Source organism: Telmatherina bonti, assembly GCF_933228915.1.
Source record: "Telmatherina bonti genome assembly, chromosome: 8".
Classification (NCBI taxonomy): domain Eukaryota; kingdom Metazoa; phylum Chordata; class Actinopteri; order Atheriniformes; family Telmatherinidae; genus Telmatherina; species Telmatherina bonti.
In genome coordinates this window covers 25,360,331-25,379,966 of record NC_136626.1, presented here as the reverse complement: position 1 = coordinate 25,379,966, position 19,636 = coordinate 25,360,331, and the positions used below count along the sequence as shown (strand labels likewise).

Genomic DNA, 19,636 nt, shown 5'->3' with positions numbered 1-19,636 from the left:
CATTTTCATTTTCCTCAGGGCTGCTCAGAGCTTCAGCCACCAACAAAACCAGTAGCAGGGCTGACACGAGAGTCCCGAGGCAAGTCATCACCTGAATCTGTACAGAAAGGAGGAAAGAAGAGATATGGTCCCTCAGTCATCAGCAAAACAGTGTATTTAATAATGTACGGTGACTGAGAACATTTGACAGTGCAAGGGTGTCTGAATTTTCATTGGAAAACACGGACACAAAGCCAATAAAGGACATGTTTAGGCAGGCAAAGCAACAAAAGGGTAAAAGCACCCTGTCATTAACATCAACCTCCCCTCTGGTTGTCTGCACACAACAGAAGAGGCTTAATGCAACTGAAGCTGCTGCAGTTCATGTAAAATGAATGCTATTTGATATGTGAACATTTGGGATGCAGATTTAGTATTTTGTGTTGGATAACGCATCCAGAAGCATAATACACACAAAAGTAACATTGTGGGTTTTTGTGTTTTATGTGGGCGGTAATACGATTCAAAGCTGTATAATAGCGTTCACCGACTTACCACGGATAGACTTTACTCGCTCGAAACGATTATTTTCAATCCACTGGAAGACTTTTAGATGCCAAAACTTCAGCCGTCCTCTCCAGACGCGGACTCTCGTGCCACTGCGCGCATGCTCCGTTTGTCGGGGGGGGTATCTGTATGATCCAGCGGTGACTCCACATCCTGTCTCGTAGCTCTGCACTTCCCATTCCACAAATCCCATATTGCTACAAAACTGGAGCAAGAAGCAAGCCGGGCCTGCGGGCTGCTTGTACACGTCCCCCACCCCGCTGAGCCTTTATACATACAGGTCATAAGCTAGTCAGGAAGACTCATCCTCTGAAAGGAGGAGGTCAGAGCGACTCTGCAGCTCATAAGAAGATTATACTGAGTAATTCCTAGAGCAAAAATAAAATAACACTGTAGAGCTTGACAGATGACCTTTTTGAGGCAGGAGGCGTATATATGTGTCAATAGGGGACTGAGCAGTTTGCCTTGCCCACAGGTTTTTGATTTAGGTGTTTTTTTTAATTGTATATATTTATGCATGTTGAGTGTGGTTTTAGTTTAGGAGCAAGGCAGCTAATTGCCAATTGACAACAGCTGGTATCTCCCCTCCCTGCCAATCAGGGAGGTAATTGGTTTACAGGTGTGGCAGGACTATATAAAGGAGACAACACCAGGGAGGCAGGGAGCAACGTGGACATGGAGCAGTGGCTAGCATCTGGGCACAAGCAGTCGGGCTCAAGCAGCCCAGACAGGAGGAAAGTGCCGTATGACACAACTGCCAGTGAAAGAATGGCGGGTTGGAGTGGCGCTGGAGGAACTGTCAGCTGGACTGGGACAAAGAGGAGAAATGCAATGAACAGACGAGTACAAAGGAAAGTTGACATCTTGCTTATTGTGTGAGTGGGCTGACTTCCATACCCTAAAAGTCTGAGTGCCCCTTATGTTTTCCAACAGCAATGTGCTGGAGACCCAGGCAGATGAAGGTGTCAGTACCAGGCACTCCAAGGAGGACATGCCCCCCCTTAAACCACTTGTTACTAAGGATGCTTTTAGTGGGGAGGACAAATTTTAATAGTGACTTTTAATAAATTAAAAAAAATTAGATTCCCTATTCCTTTAGCTGCAGTTTTGACCAGGAATCAAAGAATGGGGGGATATATAGATATCATTGAAAGAAAGACCGACCCATTTTTTTTATGAGATTAACATGGTAATTAATGTTGCTTGGTAATTGCAGGGACAGTGTCCAACTTCCCAGTGACTGGAATTGGACAAAATGGTAGAGAAAATGAATGAATCTAAACAAGTGATGCTTTTGTTTTTCCCAAGTTGATGGGACCTCACAGAAACCTTGAAATGGCTCATATTGGAGTATCTCAGTGCTTGATTTTGAGAAAAGTTAATTTCGCCAACAAGTGGCATACATTAATTTCTATTAATTTCTATTTATCATTCCATTTTTTTCTTTTTCTTTTTTTTTTTTTTTAAAAGTATGGGGGTGTAATAATTTTATATATTTATCTATACACATACACACACATTGTCAGGATGAATTCTGACAGCATTTTGATACCTTCATGCTGGTTTAGTTTCTGTTAATACGTTGGTATCCATTTTTAGTATCAGTGGTATGTTTATTTTTCTTGGTCTTCTATTTGTCATGCTGTATTGCTATTTCAACCTAAAACACCACCCTCCCCTCAATGGAATTAACCTGGCAAATAAAAGTCAAATTTAAGATCTCAAACAGATCTGACCTGCTGCTACTGTAAGTACCCTGTGGGTTATATTAGGGCCTTACTCAAAGATACCTCAGCTGTTTGTGTAGAAGATATTCTATTCTCCCTCATTTCTTGCTTTTATTACCGGGGGTCATATCTGGGGAAGGGAAACCTGCTGTGTATTGAGTAATAATAAAAATAATAGGTCCCATTGGTGACTTATGATTTAAATGGATTTTTCCATCATCAGAATTTGTAACCACTTTCTTGACTCTCTTCATTTGCATATGAACTTGCATGAGGGTTATACCGTGAGGGTTATATACTCCACAGATTAAAGATGTCATGATATGGTCCTTGGCGCTTTCCAGCACCTTTCATGGGTTGCATGACTTTTATTGTGCATGAAAAGGTCTGCACAGTCACAGAGCCTAAGGTCAACATAAAAGGATCTCTTCTCTGCTGTTGCAATGCACAGTATGAGGGGAAAACTTTTTTATTAAATTTTTTTTTTTTTTTTTTTTTTTTACAATAATGCATGGAAGCCGCCCCTCCCTGAAATAGACATAACATTAACACACAACATAAGTTCTTTCAGTGTTTGTGTGTAAAGTGTGTATTAAGTTAGACAAGTGAATCCTCTGACCGTGAATGTTTATGGTCTTTTACAACCAATGTCTGTAATCCACTATGCAGGTCCTTCTCTTCTAAAATCAGACACTGATCAAGTTTAGGCCAATAAATTCACATTTTATTAATTTTTTTTTTTTTTTTTTACAAATAGTTACAAGTTTATGAACTTCAATAGCAACAATGACTTCTGCGGAGCAAGTATGAATCAGTGCTTTAACATTGATAGCTGCTGTCAGCTTTATGTTGTCTTTCTGAAAAAAGTTTTCTGTTTAAACTTAAAGGATCTTGTCATTTCACAAAAAATTAAAACATTACAGAAAGAGACCCAAGTAAAGCATACAGCCAAATGTGACAAAGACAATGATTATTAAACAACTGTCTCACAGTATGAGCGATTTTTACATTCAGTTTAAGGCAAATGATTAATTTACACTGAATAAACTTTGTTGTAATATAAGCATCATGATGGTGCAGAGTTAACTGTAAAAATGGATTATGTATTACGATCTAGCTCAAAAGATTATACACACACACATATATATGTATGTATTCTATACATGTTGAATACCTTGAATAACCATGCAATTGACAACACAGAAAAATACATTAGAAAGTATGTTGAAACTTAATATTAGGATAGGATATTTTTTGGCAATTTTGAAAAACTATTTCCCATTAGTGTGATGACTGGCAGCTGACAGTGGAAATGCAGAGATTTTTCTCCCACTGGTTGACTACATGAACGAACACATTTTGCTGCATTTGGCTTCATCTTCACAGTATATACAGTACAGGAATTCTATGAAGTGATTCTGAGGTTAGATGTTGCATTTTTCCAGACCAAGTATGACAATAAGAGTGAATGAATGAATTATGATTAGATAATCAAATAAATACAATTAAATAAATAGGACATTGACAGATTTTAAAAAAAGCACATTTTACACTATGTTGAGCCTCTCATAATGATCAACGTACAAACATTATGACACTAACAATGTTTATGAGCTACCTTTCATTTGAGCGAGTGTGATTCTTTTTGTGTGTTCCTGTCCAAAATGTCACATTTTCAACAGGACTCCATATTTCTATGTAATGCATTTATCTACAAAGTGAGTACATGAAAATGCTAATGCAACTGTGTTTTGTCATCTTTGTTAAAATCATTACACTTCCTAACTGGCTGAAATGTAATTGTCAGAATAGCTTTCAGCTCAACAAAATTCTTATTCATTAATTTGACAGGTGATGCCTGTAAAGAAATCTAAAAGCTGACCTTTATCCTCAACCACTGTGCGGTTTGGGAGATGCATATGAGAATTGGCAGGAGCTGTTTTGCAGGATGTGTGCGTGCGTGTGCATGTGTAAAATGTCAAGAGATTTTAGAATTGCTCTCCTGTGGAAAGTTCACCTCACTTCCTTTACTTTAGCTGAGGGATTGCAGCCAGTCTGTTGCACAGTTTGAAATGACTTATCCACTCACAGGCATCAATGGTGCATGAACTACAATGACTGTTGTTGTGTGTGCTGCACAGCTCATTAAAGATGATGTGCACAAGAGTCATCCAAGCAACCTTGCAGAGAGATGTCAGAAGGGCGTATCCATCTGGCTTCCCTTTGCAGCAGGCGACACCACCCCGTAACTCCTCTCCTGCCACCTTAGCCACTGCATGTGGACCTCTTTCTGCACCTGCCACAGGCACATATAAACAAGATGTTTGCACACAAATAAGCTGATATTTGGACTTTCTTCCTCCTACTACACATACATTGCCACATCTAAAAAAATGTGCCATTGTTTTCAAAGACAAAATGACTTTGTGTTTTGTTTGTAAAATACTAGATTTGCAATATTGAATAAAGGAGTATTTTATCATTCCAGTTAATACATGTATCTCTTACTAAATGAGAAAGTAGCCCTAAATAATACAGTGTTTCTTCTTAATTAAGTCATGTTTAATATTTAGATGACATTTCTAATTAATTTCCCCAGTTTTACAAGTGCATGTGGCTTAAAAAGGCAAAAGCCTACCAAAAGAATCTGTTGCTTGCTTTAGCCTTAGGTCTACATATAAAAGGCACAAGAAAGTATCTACTTATTTAGCATTCTCCTTCTCGGTTGAAGAAAATGATAGGAAGGAAATATATGTATCTCATAAAATGTTCTACACGTCCTTGACTTTGTAGCAATACAGTCTTATATAGTGCTACAAAAGAAGAACATGTCTGCATGTACTTTAAAGTAATCAATACATATGGCATTAAATTACTTTAAAGTACTATCCTGTCGCATCTACTGTACACTAACATGACTTTTGAACTACTACACAACAAGACTTTAACATGGATGGGTGTTGCTCTTAGACTGACATGAATTTGGACCCACACTAATCTTGATAATTACATAAGGGATCTGGGTGCTTGCGTTATGCAATGAGGTGAAGAGATGTGGGACTTGCACTTTAAACCCTGGAAACTGTTGGCATATAATCTTGCTGAACTGATCAATTATGTAGCAGAGACCTCTAAATCATCTGTGACGTCTGTTGAAAATGTTATAATCAGTGTTAACAGTAACTTTGTTTCCACCAACCTCTTGATTGAGAAAACAGTAGAGAACTGCAACGAGAAGGCCCTGTGTATAAGAAGTGATTACTGTATGAATGACAAGAAATCATTAACATTTTGATAGTTTAGATGTTAAAAAAAAAAAAGTAATGTCAGACATCAAATTGAGCTGTTATACTGAAGAAGGAGTGTTTTTCCACTCACACAGTAAGAAAAGCAGTATCAGATTATTTGCATTCACATTTTAATAACACTCCTGCAAGCCTTCCTTAATCCTAAAGTTAAGCCAGCAAACTCTGTTGCTTTCTTTGATCTTTATACTAAAGAAAATACATGAATATAGTCTTAGTTATGTGGTTATTGAAGCACTCAGCAGGAAGAGGTAAAGACAAAAAAAAAAAATCCAATTTTGTGTCTGACATTCAGCAGATGACTTCATTCAGACTTTTCTGTGATGGCCTGTCTGAATGATGAAAACAAATCTCAGCTTCTCTTGCATTCACACAGTACTGCCAAGCTGTGCATTCTACATTGACACATTTGTGTCAAATTATTGCTTATATGTTTCACTTTCATTAGTGTAAGAAATACATATAAAAATGCAGGAAGCAATGCTAATTAGAAAGTCTGAAACCAGCGCATACAGTGTATCCATGAAAGTTCATATTAGTACCTGGAAGGATCCCATGCAGAGCTCAATACAGAGGCGCAGGTTAACATTGAAGTAGTCTGGCAAAAAATTGAAGAACATGTAGTGGGTTCCAAACAAAGGAATGAGGAGGAGGGTGGACCTGGCCAGGCGCCTGTTGTAGAAAAGCAACAAAATTAAATGCAGTATGTGTAGTTACCTGAGAGAGTTATTTGGTGGCTGTCTCATCTGAATGCTGCTCCTGATAACACCATGCATTCAGACACACAGATGGTCAGATGTCAGTCATGAGGACACTTGTGTGCAGGTACCACTGTATTAAGTTAGCTGGCACAATTAAGTCAAGCATCATCTAACTTACCTTGATATGTCTTGTATAAGCACCAGAATACTTGATGTGCCCGAGCACTTTCAGTCAATTAGTGAGCCTATTTCAATTAGAAATTCTGATAAGCTTCCTGGTGAGTGGAAAAGTAAACGTGGCCAGACTGAGTAGATTGTGCTTCAGTGGTGACTGAATGAATTATTCAGTGCCACGGTGAGGTGTATCAACAGTTTTTGCACAAACTGCATCTTTCAACATCAGAATGTCTACTCAGAGTTAAAAAGCATCTTTAAATGTGTCAGTCATCCCACCAAAAAGGCTTAGAAGTTCAAGGTAAATCATTCTCAGAGACCAGCCTTTGGAAAAATTCATGACTGTGTTTGGAAAAGATTAAATCTAAATTTGATAAAAGCAAACCTCAAACCTAAAGGATGCTTACAAGTAGACATCTACAACACTGCATTTGAATGGAGGCTCTGCATTCGTGATGGAAGCGAGATTAACATATGATACTCTATTAGAGCTGTGTTATCACTGTTTACAAAGATTACTGCACCTGTATTGTGAGGAGTTGTTGAACTGGATCAATCGAGGATTGAGCTTCTGGATCAAGATTCTGATGATATTTACAAACAGCATAAAATTAACCTGTTGAGAAAAAAAAAACAAAAAAAGGAAAAATAGTTCTTCTTTAAAATGCTTTTTGACCAGGAACAGTGCACCAAAGTTTTGAACTGATGTAATAGTTTTGCCAGCCAAGCCTATTAGTGGACCGGTGTGGAAGAGCTGCTCTTTACTCTACTGTAATGAGACATTTTTTCTTCCTGAGTTGTCTCCATGATGATGGTACAAAATTTTTGTATTTTAATTGTTCTAAATATCCTTGAACACAATTAACAGGTAATTATTTAGTTTCAACACAATGGAGCATTTACTGCAATAGAGATGACAATTGGTCCTTTGATGATCCACCAGTAGGGTGAGTCCTCGTTGATGTCCCAACATCTGTAAAAGAAAATATTTTGAAATGTGCACTTCAAGCATTCTGCAGAGGTTCCTTCCAGCAATAAATATAAGCAGTTGGTGTAAAACAGTAAGAAATTAAACTCCTGGCAGGTGAAGAATGCTGACCAAATTTGAGTAAAATTATTTATACTTTTGACACTTAAAAGACAAAATATCCGTGTGCACATAACTTTTAAGTAAGTATTCATTAAAAATGTTTAATGCATGTAAGAAAGTAAATCTGTTGCATATGTGGTTCTGCATTGAGTGTGCATATCAAACAACAGTGACTGTGGTGACAGAAGAGGTAATGAAAGCGGATACAGACTCTGTATCTTCAAAATACACCCTGGATCCAATCCACATGATGATAAAGAAAACAGGCACACCTATGGAGAAGGAGAGACCCCAAATTAATACCAGGGGAATGTAATCAAGACACACTGAGGTGGCTGAATCATAAGACAGTGAATTAAGCTGTGTGATATTTCTTTCTAAAAAATATCTGCACCAATTTGTTCAGCAAAAAAACTAAAGTGGATAAAATTTGTTAGGATTTATGCATTGTACTGTAATGCATTTCGTAGTTTTTTTCTTTAAATAAACTTCTTGTTCATCCCAGTTTGGAAGTTCAACAGTATTCAGCGTAAATGATAAAGCTGAAGTCTTAGGAAATCAAATAGATTTTTTTTTTAAATCACAAACATAATGAAGTGCAATACTTGGGACTGGTACAGAGATGTAAAACCAAATCAGATTGTTTCGTTTTCTGAGGCATGCAGGAGTTTTTAACTGTTAAATTAGGACGGTTATGTTGGCTGATAGAAATCTGTAAGAGAGCTGGCGTAAACAATATAATTTTGCACTGTTCAGCTTCATATGCTTGTAATTATTCTATTGTTAGGCTGCATGAAACAATTTTGTGCATCTCAGTGTTTGCAATAGTAATTAGCAAATTCATTCATTACAATATTGATACAAACAGTATCCATACAGTATACTGTATATCAATGGTCTCACCCCACCCCAGCAGGCTGAATCCCCACAGACATCTGCGGCTGTGATAGAAAGAGGATAGCAGCAGGGAATTGAGGTAGAGTGCCTCCACCAAGAGCCAAAAAAAATTTGCCATCACACAATAGTGACAGAAGACCACAGCAGCCTTACAGGCAAACTGGACAGAAAAAGTAGAAGAAAAATCAAGGAAAGAGTACTCAGTATTAGGAATAAATGAGCATGAATATGAGTCTGCAAAATCTGCCAAGAGGAATCTCCTAATACAGCCAAAATCTTCTTGTCCGGAGGATAATTATCTTACGGTGGAGAGGGTGCAGTGGTTGGTGTCATCACTGGCGAAAAGAGTAGCATCTTTTATAAACACCGCCACAGATTTCAGGATGAAGGTAACAAAGAGCTGGATATGAATAAAGTTTCTGGCACATCGCAGTCTCCTGTTGAAATAAACACACATAGTAACATAGAGCACACACGCACACACACATATACAGTATGTTGTGTGGCTATGGAGTGCATTCCTTAGTTCTCATTTTGAACATATATTCACACACCTGATAAGATCTGAATTTATTTATTTATTTTTATATTTATACTTTTTCTAAATTTATTTTGCAGATCAGAGTTGGTCTCTTTCATTAAGTGATCATTGTGGAACCAGACCAACGTTTGTAAAACAGCATAACATATTTACCATGAAAGCAGATGTGTTGGTTATAAATTTATTTTTCTTACATTTCCATTTCAGTCTTTGAACTGCTATGGCATCAGATTTGGTCTACGGGCATGACATTAATATCAAGCTTATGATCTAAATCTCAGAATGCATCGTAACTCTGCTGCAATTAGTGTCTTGTTATAATTATCTACGTAGCTTAATGGATGAAAATATTTCTATTAGGTCACATACAGAAAATTTATTTTAAATAACCTCAGATTAAAACTAGAGTTCTTGTATAGAAATAAATAATGTTTGTCATTTAATGTGGAAAAAAAAAGACTTGAGGCAGCTAGAATGCCCTTTCTAGTGCAGTACAGATCTTGGATGATATTTATCACAGAGGAATGCATGAGTTTCATCACAGGAATTAATGCTCTGACCCGCCATTATACTTAAAACACTTTGCTTGACTGGAATTTACTTCAAAATATTTTTATTGAAAGCAGTGAGTATTATTAACAACTCTTCTATATGACATATGCTGCTTTGATTTTTTCAGTATATACACACAAAGAAAAAACAAAGAAAGTCACTAATCGTGATAGTAATAGTAATAATAGTGATGATACAAAAAAAAGAAAAAAAAAGAAATAAATAAAATAAAATTATACATACAAATCTTCATCCAACGGACGAGGTACCAAAACACAGCAAAATCCCCCACCCAAACCCTCCCCATGACTGCACAGATTAATGGTCTCCGAGGAAGGAGATTAAAGGTTTCCAAATATTTTCAAACTCAATCATGTTATCATAAATAGTATGTCTTATTTTCTCTAGGTGAAGTGTATTTACTAATTCTGTGATCCACATCTTCAAAGAAGGGACGTCTTTTCCTTTCCAACATTGGAGAATCAGTTTTTTTGCTAGTATTAATCCATATGATATAAAGCAATGTTCCGCATACCCCAGCATGTCCGTTTTCTGTGTTATTCCAAAAACTATAAGAATTGGATTTGGACTTATCCTCTTTTTTAGAACTTTAGCCAGGTAATCAAAGATATCACACCAGAAAGATTGGAGCTTAGGACAAAGTGCAAAGCTGTGTAAAAGAGTACCACGTTCTGTGACACATTTTTCACACAGCGGTGAACTTTCTGGGTAAATTTTACAGATTTTCTCTCTCGAATAATGTAGTCTATGTACTATTTTATATTGGATCAGGCAGTGACGTGCATTTATAGAAGCATCCTTTATCTTACTCAAAGCCTGTCGCCAAACACCATCTTCCAGAGGGGTACCAAACTCTTTTTCCCCACTCTCCTTCGATGTGAGCTGTAGAAGGATTGGTACATTCTTGCAATGTATTGTAAATAACGGAAATATTATGTTGGTATATTGAACCATCACTTAAACATTCATCTAACATGTCCGGTTTGGCTGATTGAAACTGAGGAAGATGGGAGACATAATTTCTGATTTGAAGGTATCTAAAGAAATGACTGTTTGGTAGCCCAAACCTCTCTTGTAGTTGTTGGAATGACATAAAAGTGTCATTTGAATATAGTTCTTTTAGAGTATACAATCCAGACTCTCTCCAGATGTTAAAAGCTCCATCAACACATGAAGGATGAAAGGAAGGATTTGATGAAATAGGAATGCAAAGCGATAGTGTTTTAAGTTTGAAGTTCCTAATGATTTGTTTCAGAATTTTTATAGTATTATGAATTACAGGGTTCTTGTTATAGAAAGTACTGGCCAAGGTGGTGGGTGATAGCAGTATAGCTCCGATAGAATAAGGAAGGCAATCCTCCCGTTCAATTTGCAACCCTTTTGAAAGTAGAGCTGTGTCATCAAGTAACAGCGAAACTATTCTGACATTGGTTGCCCAATAATAATGCTTAAAGTTTGGCAATGATAGCCCTCCTACTGATTTATGCTTGGTCAAATGTTCCTTTTTTATTCTATGTGATTTATAGTTCCATACAAATGGCATAATAATTGAATCCAACTTTTTGAAAAAGGACTTTGTTATAAAAATCGGCAAGTTTTGCAGCAGGTACAAATATTGCGGAAGAAATACCATCTTTATTGCATTCACCCTACCTATTAGAGAAATTGGAAGAGTCCTCCAGAACTGAATGTTTTTCTTTAATTTCTCCATTAGTGGGTTGAAGTTTTCTTTTAAGAGGGAGGGATATTTTTTTGTTATTATAATTCCAAGATACGTGATTTTTTTCAGGAGTCACTTTAAAGGGAAGAGTTGTAAGCCAGTCCTGATTACCCTGTTTAACAGGCAGTAGTTCACTCTTTTCCCAGTTGATTTTGTATCCAGCAAACCTACTAAATTCATTGATAACAGAGAGAATTACAGGAATGGACGTTCGAGACTGTGTTATATACAATAAAATGTCATCAGCATATAAAGAAATTTTATTTGCCGTGTATGCTGTGTTGAAACCATGTATTTGTGGGTGTTTCCGGATCGTTTCTGCCAGTGGCTCTAGTGCCAGAGCGAATAGCAGTGGACTGAGCACACATCCCTGTCTTGTGCCTCTGGAGAGGATAAACTGTGTTGACACTGTCTGGTTTGTAAGAATTTTGGCTACTGGGTTTTTATACAATAATTTTATCCAAGAAATGAAATTATTACCCAAATTAAACTTTTCCAAGACAGCAAAAAGGTATGGCCATTCGACCTGGTCGAATGCCTTTTCGGCATCTAGACTTAGCACTACCAAGTCCTCTTGATTGTTGGATGAATAAATTATATTACATAATCGCCTAATATTGTGAAAAGAGCATCTACCCGGAATGAAGCCTGTCTGATCAGAGTGCACTAATTTACTTATGACTGTACTTAGTCTTCTTGCTAGTATTTTTGTCAAAATCTTTTGGTCTGAGTTTAATAAAGATATCGGTCTGTATGAGGCTGCTTGTTCCGGATCTTTACCTTTTTTGGGGAGTACTGTAATTATTGCTTCATTTAATGTAGGTGGTAAGGACTCATTTTCGTATGCCTTATTATACATTTTACATAAGTACGGAATTAATTTAGCTTTTAGACATTTGTAAAACTCGTTGCTGGAATTTACTGTCCACATAAAGACTACTGGACCAATAACTGGTTTACTACCAATGTCTCTGACTTCCTACATGACAACTAAAAAGTATCAGGATGACAAGCTCTCATTCTCATTTCATTCATTGTTCCTATAGTACAGAACTTTTTCTGCATTTTCTCACAATGTTCCTTATACTTAGAACAAATTATAAAAGGACCCGAAGCTGTGCAGCTTAATTAACTAACAGGTTTTCAGTTATGAAGAAAACATGATGGGGTGGCTTCTTCTGTTCTTAATGTTTTATTGTTATAGCCTTTTTCAGTTACTTGGTTATATAAAGTGTAATCACAATAGTATGTTTTAACATGTTAGAGTTTTGTCTTTAAATAAAACAGGTTGTTCTTGAAAATGAGATCTTGTATAGCAATGACATTTACCTCTATGATAATATTAATAACAGCAATAAAAAAATGTGGAAGAGCAGCAAACAACAAAGCATATGAAAAGTCTGATGCTTCCCTGCATTCTGACAAGATCTTTCCTAAAATGGATGAGTGGAATCCATTATTAAAAGTTGTCTGCCTGGGAGTCATGTTCTTTCTTTTACAGTAAAACAAACATATTTTTTTATTGTGCTATGGATCCTCAGTGAGATGTGTCCTCAATAAATGAAACTGAAATTTACTGAAACACTTTTGTGGACAGCCAGAAAGCCCTTCACCTAATCAGTTCATACCTGAAGAGTAACAGAATCAACACGGCGATAGCCAGCACAACAAGAGAGATGCTGTAGCCGATGGTATATATCAGCTTCACAGTAGCAAAGTATGACTCCTCCGTCTAAATGCAGGACAGAAAATTAGGATTTTGTCAGTATTGTCATTATATCAAATATCAAAGCTTTTCAAAATGCTGTCAGGCTTCAAAATGAATGTAATGGCTCAAAATGAGACTAAATTACTGGCAAACTTAAGACTCCAACTCCAACTATGAGATGACTGAAGAGTAACTGCAAGACGGCTCTTTCCATTCAAGCTTTTGGGACATGAAGTCTGTATTTTACATCAAAACAAAAGATGCTCAATCAATGCTAGAGTTCTCCAAAAGCTGTAGTGTGATTAAGCACCATTTGGATTTTGTGAAAGGAGATCATTTCAGATATTACCTAATGAGGGACTTTTAATTCTTCCTGGCAGGATCTTCTCATATTTATGTCTGAATCCATAAATTTGTATTTTAGAAGAGACAAACATCTGTCTTGCTACTGTTTGGTCATTTTGCCATGGTTTATTGGTTTTGTTGTGCTCTTTGTTTCCCTGTCTTAGCATTGACACTGTCTGTCAATGTTTTGAATTCAAGTCTACTTTATTTCTATTTCAGCTCAAACTTCTTTTTTTCTTTCTTCTCAGTTAGCTTTCCTTCCTTTTTTGTTCTTATTTAGTTGTTCACCTGATTGGCCTACTGATTCTCAAATATACATTTGAATTTATTGTGATTTTTGGTTTTCATTTGCCAGCTTTTCATTACTGTGACCTGATCTGTTTCTCTGCATGTTGTTTTTTCTTCCAGCTTTACACCTGTTGTCTTCTCCATTTAGTTTTCATGCCTTTCCTATTCTTGTTGGAGTTTCTGCCATTGGATGTCCTGCCTGTGCTGCTGCATCTGTTTTTCTGAGATACACTAAATCCTCTTTAGTTCTTTACTTGCCTAGCTCATGTGTTCTGCCAGCTTGTGGGTGCTCCATCTACAAACCTGTTTGGTCTGTTGATTTTTCAGCTGAGAAAGAGGGGTTGTCCAACTGTCATTTTTACTATTCTTTATGAGTTGCTTCCATTTTTTTTCTCTGTTGTGCTGTGTGCTGTTTCCTACATCTTCTCCTCCTGTTTCTAATTTTCTGCCTGATCTCTGTGCTCTCCATCTGGAGTTTCTCATTCCTCCATCTGACCTCTTAAGCTGCCTCACCTCAGCAACTCTCACCTCAGGAATGTCATCTTCCACGTTGCAGGCAATATGGTACGGCGGGAAAGGCCTTGACCAACCCCCACTTGTGCAGTTTCGGCTCACTGACCCTATAAAAGTACATTGGCAAATAAAGAAGTCAGCAATGTCATGGCATGGTTGGATTTGGTTTAAAACTGTGCTCTACAATGAATACATTAAGCCAAAAATGTCTTCTGTTTTAGTAAGATTCTGTGTCTTTTGTCATGTTTGTTTCAACCCACTGGTCAAAGCTGAATTACTGCAAGGAAGGCATGAAGTTAACACTGAGATTATGGTCCCTTTAAGATGCATTGCAATCATTCTGATGACCCTATTACTGCACATTTAGGCCTCAACTGCAGAACTAATGCCATTCAGATATGCAGTTCTTTTCATCTCCACTCCTTGATGAGTACTGTATTCAGAATATCTTTAGATAAAACACAGATTTACCAAATGTATAAGATGTTTATAAAACTGGTTATTCAATCTGTCATATGGTTACCAGAAAAAAAAAATAATTTGGATGCAAAATTTTTGGCAGCAACAGTCTCAGTGTGTCTTGCAGCCAAGTAGGGGCTTCTTCCACTTCTCTATTACGAGAACTTTTTGTCATCTTCCATTGTTGTCTTTTCAAGCTATTTTAGGTTCAAAGACTTTTTTATTTCATTTTGGAATTCTGCAAAGATTTTTTAAGGGATTTTGGTCAAGATTCATGGATTTGTTAATTCAATTTCCCCCTTTTCCAAATAATTTTGAACTGTTGAATGCAGGAGGGCAGACATGCTGGTATATTTCTGAAACGGGTTAAAAATGTAAATCTAAAATACTTGCCAACTCTTCTGATTTCATTATTCCTTTAACACATTAAATCCACCATATTTTACTTTTGGTACAAAGATATTTCTCTCACGAACTTTGTTTAATTTTTTTCAAACAAATTGAGAGGCTGTCATAGAAAAGGGGCTGCGGCTCCATGAAGCCTTATTTACTTCAGAGTGAAAAACAATGATAAACAAATGCACACCAAACTTAGTATAATAGTATTTTAACTGAAAAAAAATCCTTCATGCACTAGTTAAGCTCAAGTGAATACTAAAGACAAAATGAAAGTTTCTTTTATCCTGTGCCTGAGGACATTTTCTATGTTTCCTCCTACAGACAAAAGACATGGATGTTAGATTAGTAGGTGATTTTAAACTGATTAAAGATATTAGTGTGGATTTGTGAGATATGGTCATGTCTTTTAGTCATGTGAAGGACTGACAGTCTGATCTGGGATGCAGCCTGTCTCTCTTCTAATCACAGCTGAAATGAGGCCTCACTAATCCAGATCACAAAAAACAAAGTCTTTATAAGGAAGACGGAAAAGCTTTGTCGTTTTGGAAAGAAGGATATTTGTTTTATTATTTATTTATTTTAAAATATTTGGAAGTGTCAGTAATTCTCAAAGTGTCAGTAATTCTACAAAGGTTGGCATCTTGCATTTGCTGGTAGATGTTATTGTGAGCATATTAGAATGCTGAAATTGTTCTGCTTTCACATCATCTTAAAATAAATTTCCCTTTTGTGAAATGTCAACGTCTAAGTTTGAGTCACAAGTAAGACAGTTTTCACTTTTCTGCTGCTTCTTACACAAAATAACTTTTTACGTCTAACACCAGTCCATCTGGCGTTCAATATTAAACATAACTATAATGGATACAACATACTTTTCATATTTAATTCTCACATTAACAAATCCCGTCAACAAACCTTAGCACTGTGAAACGATGCTGGTGAATCATCCCATCTCAACCATTCATCCGATATGACATGAACATGGCATATGCATTTAGCCTGAAGCATCACTGCGTCTCAGTACAGCCTCACAGAACTCAAACCCCGCATGTAATTCTTTTTGCTCATTTTGAAAAAAACACCCTGCTTTTCACTGTATGTACACGCCCGTAAACCTCATTTATTTGTTCGAAAAGACCTAATTAAATCACAGTCTCCTGTGACAATCTGGCAAGCCTGCTTAAATCACAATACACCCAAGTGACCAGATTAATGGCTGAATGGAAAATAAATAATTAAAGAAAAAATCTGCTTAATGTATGAGCTCATGAGGATCAAAAACCCTTTGATATTAGAATAATATTACAGCTTGATTACAGTCTGCTTCTACTACTACAAGGGATCTTTGAGGCACCTGTGTTGTTTTTGAAAAGAGAGAAGACTGCAGGGCAAGCTCTCTGGACAGTTTCCCCAGTGACTGCTTGAGGCCAGCAGGTGACTGCATCCCAGAATGGACGACAACCTTTACAGAGGAGGTTTAGAAGAAAAAAGAAGTTTTAAAAAGTGCATATCAGACTGTTTAGTCAGGTGAGGAGGTGAAATATGGACATGGACAGAGAATCTGTGGACGCTTGATGCGAGAAACACTTTCAAAGCATTCTTCACCCGAATTTCCTTATTTGTTAAAATAGGAAAATATGATAAACTACTGTTGCTGACCTTTAACTTAAGTTACATTACACTCATAAATCATTCTGTAAACACCTTCGCTGCTTTAATCTACAGATACACTTTACTGCAAGATCACTCATTGTATTTTCATGCAGCAGTCTGGATGCCATCAATAATCTTGCCAGAAAACTGAATCTTATCTGCAAAACATCCGTTCCAGTTCATACTTTTTGGTACTTAATGGAACTGTCTGTAGCATATTTCATACCACAGCTACAGCTATTCTTGAATTCATAGTGCTTTTGCTATTACCTAGTTGTTAAAAAGAAGTAAACACACCCCCTGCACTTCTGTTTCCCTGCTCAGCAATGTATTGAAGGCAGTGGCGCTCCTCTTTCTCTAGCTGGTATATGTACTCACACTCAGGGTGCAGACGTGACAAAGCCTTGGGGTAGGAAACAAGGAGAGAAGGATTAGAGAGGGAAAAAATTCTTATAAACATAATCAGTGGTAATGTGGAGTACATCGAGACTGATGCCCTGAAAGAGGTTTTCAATGTGAAAAAATGTGTCTTCTTTGAAAGGGCAATGACTCATTTTGCTCCCCCATGAAAAGAGTGTATCCTTCTGGAAAACCCACCCTGGTGGTGGCTTAACGGACAATACGCCTTCATTAAAGAGCAGAGAGGGGTCAGGATAGCTAGGGTAAGTCAAGCAGTTTGCCCCTAAGAACACAGATTATTATTTTACACTCAATACCTTCCACTCCTATCCTACACTTCATTTGGTGGTAATCAAAGGTTCTGCTATTTTTTGGAGTTCCTAAAATAAAAATCAAGAGTAAATTTATTTTGCATTTGACTGACCCAACTTTCATGACAGGTGGAACAAGATAAATGCTTCTTGTTTCTGAGAATTTAACGAGATGATGTAAAGCAGATTAAATGGGGATGTAGGAAGACGGTGGAGGAAATACACATAAAATAGTATTGGCATGATATGACTTTTAAAACTATGAGAGTGTTTGTATGGATTTGTACATTGTGATCTAATGCTCAATCTGTCACAGGGAATCGTTGACATGCATAAAAATTCTGGAAGATTAAAGTCACATCATTATAAAATTCAATTTCTTTGAAAGATCTTTCTGCTAGGTATTTATATGAATAAGGTATGTAGAATAGAACATACTGTGATCTTGAATACCAAATCTAATATAAAAATGCAAGCTTTAGAGGAAAGACTGATTTAAAAGAGAATTGTGGCTTCATAATAGTCTCAACAAAGCTCAACAGTATAGAAAGTAATGCAGAAAGCCCATGAAAGTGAATGATGCTGAAGCGTTTCCTGAGCGCAGGTTTTAAAAACAGATGGTTAAAGTAGCAATCAAAGATTATAAACTAGATGTAGTATCTGTCTGACAAGTGTTATCTGATGCCGTGGTGAAAATGCACTTGCACAGTGATGGCCTATAGAAGGCTGGTGTCCCCAGTGTTGTTGTTTTTGTTGGTTTGTTTTGCTTTTCAAGAAACTAAATGTTTATTTTAGGCCCAAGTCTTTTGAATTTCTACTGAATTCCAAGGTACAGGGTAGATATGGCCAATTTGACTCAAAATCATTCACGCAGAGCGTGCAGAAATCCATATACATTTGCACACCTCCACCTTGTTCCGGCTGATTCTACCATCAAAACCACTGATCTGAAACAGAAACATAATCAAATTCATAGTGGAAAAAAGAAATAAAGATCAACAATTCTTGAAGGGGAAATATTTCATTTCCCTTCTCTGTAACTCACACATAATTAAATTAACCTTTGAGGTGCCAGAGTCTTCAAGGTTTTAAGGCATACTGTCACCAAGAAAAACTTGATTATGAAACAGAGTTTATGATGTCAGGAAAATAACTCATCTAATTTAATATTTATCACAGGTTGGCAGCTATTATTGTCTTGACCTTCCTGGCTTTCTCCAGCTCTTCCTTGAATCCCTAGTGTTTCTCTAGTTTCTCATCTTTGTTTCCCCTGATATTGCCTTCGCTGGTGATGGCCACATCCCTCACAACAGCTTTCCTCTGCTGCTTATCTATAATCACTGTGTTGGCCACTACCATTTTATGGGTGTGTATCTAGTTGTCTTCCATGATCTAATCCCATTTATTCTCCACCATCTTTGCCATTGTGACTTCGGGGTCTCTAGGCAATTTTCTGCACAGATGTTTTATATACAATATGCCGGCTACTTGGCTATGGCTTTCAATTCTTTTCCTGCCAATCTCTTAAAGCCTGCGGTTATGTGCTGGTTTGTTTCAGGGCCTTCTTTGCACAGCCTGCAACTGGGATCCTGCTTGATGTGGTAGACTTGGACCTCTGTTGTTCTGCTCAAGGTTTGCTCCTATACTGCCATGATTAGTGCCTCTGTGCCGTCCTTCAGTCCAGCGCCTCTCTAGCCATTGGTAAGACGATGTATATATCAGTCACTTCGTCTATCTATATACATCCCATACAAGGGTTTTTCCTCCAAAGATGGTTCCTCCAACTCCTTCACTTCCGATTTCCACTGAATGACACATTCACTAAGAGCTTTATCCTTTGGGGCTATCTTTTTTATGTTTTTCCCTAGCTTGGATGTTTAATCTTGGACAGTGACACTGATGCTCACTACTCTTCTGCCTCTTCTATGCTCAGAGTACAACCTCGATAATCAACTTGGGTGAAACCTTCTATGCAAAGCAAGTTTCAGTGGTTTAACATCTTGTGGTCTGAACTTCCGCCTTTGGACACAATATTATCCCACCAGGGTATCTGATCACTGGCAAGGTATAGCTGTGAATTACCAAGGTCTTGTTTTTGCCACTGAGCTGACTTCTCAGGACTTACCTGAATTGTTAAAGATATTTGACTGTTGAAGCTTTATTATAGCCTTTTCATAGTTTACATTTACCTGTGGTCTTCAGAGATACTTGAAACATGCTTCAGCAGTGCAGTGTTCTCTGTATGGACTATCTTCACTCTCCTTAATACCATTCAGTGTATTAATTA

General features: G+C 37.2%; 1 protein-coding gene across 1 annotated transcript; it reads right to left on the bottom strand.

The window, feature by feature from the left end:
- Window positions 1-4,467: 4,467 nt before the first annotated feature.
- ghrhrl (growth hormone releasing hormone receptor, like) lies at window positions 4,468-18,708 on the bottom strand (the record flags this gene model as incomplete). Its single annotated transcript, XM_079245657.1, has 14 exons — window positions 4,468-4,569; window positions 5,473-5,514; window positions 6,121-6,250; window positions 6,978-7,069; window positions 7,357-7,426; window positions 7,755-7,815; window positions 8,447-8,600; window positions 8,745-8,877; window positions 12,903-13,006; window positions 14,144-14,235; window positions 16,341-16,448; window positions 16,937-17,042; window positions 17,263-17,321; window positions 18,630-18,708. The coding sequence occupies 14 exons, from the start codon at window positions 18,706-18,708 to the stop codon at window positions 4,468-4,470; spliced, it is 1,332 nt and encodes a 443-aa protein (XP_079101783.1).
- Between the last annotated feature and the right edge of the window lie 928 nt (window positions 18,709-19,636).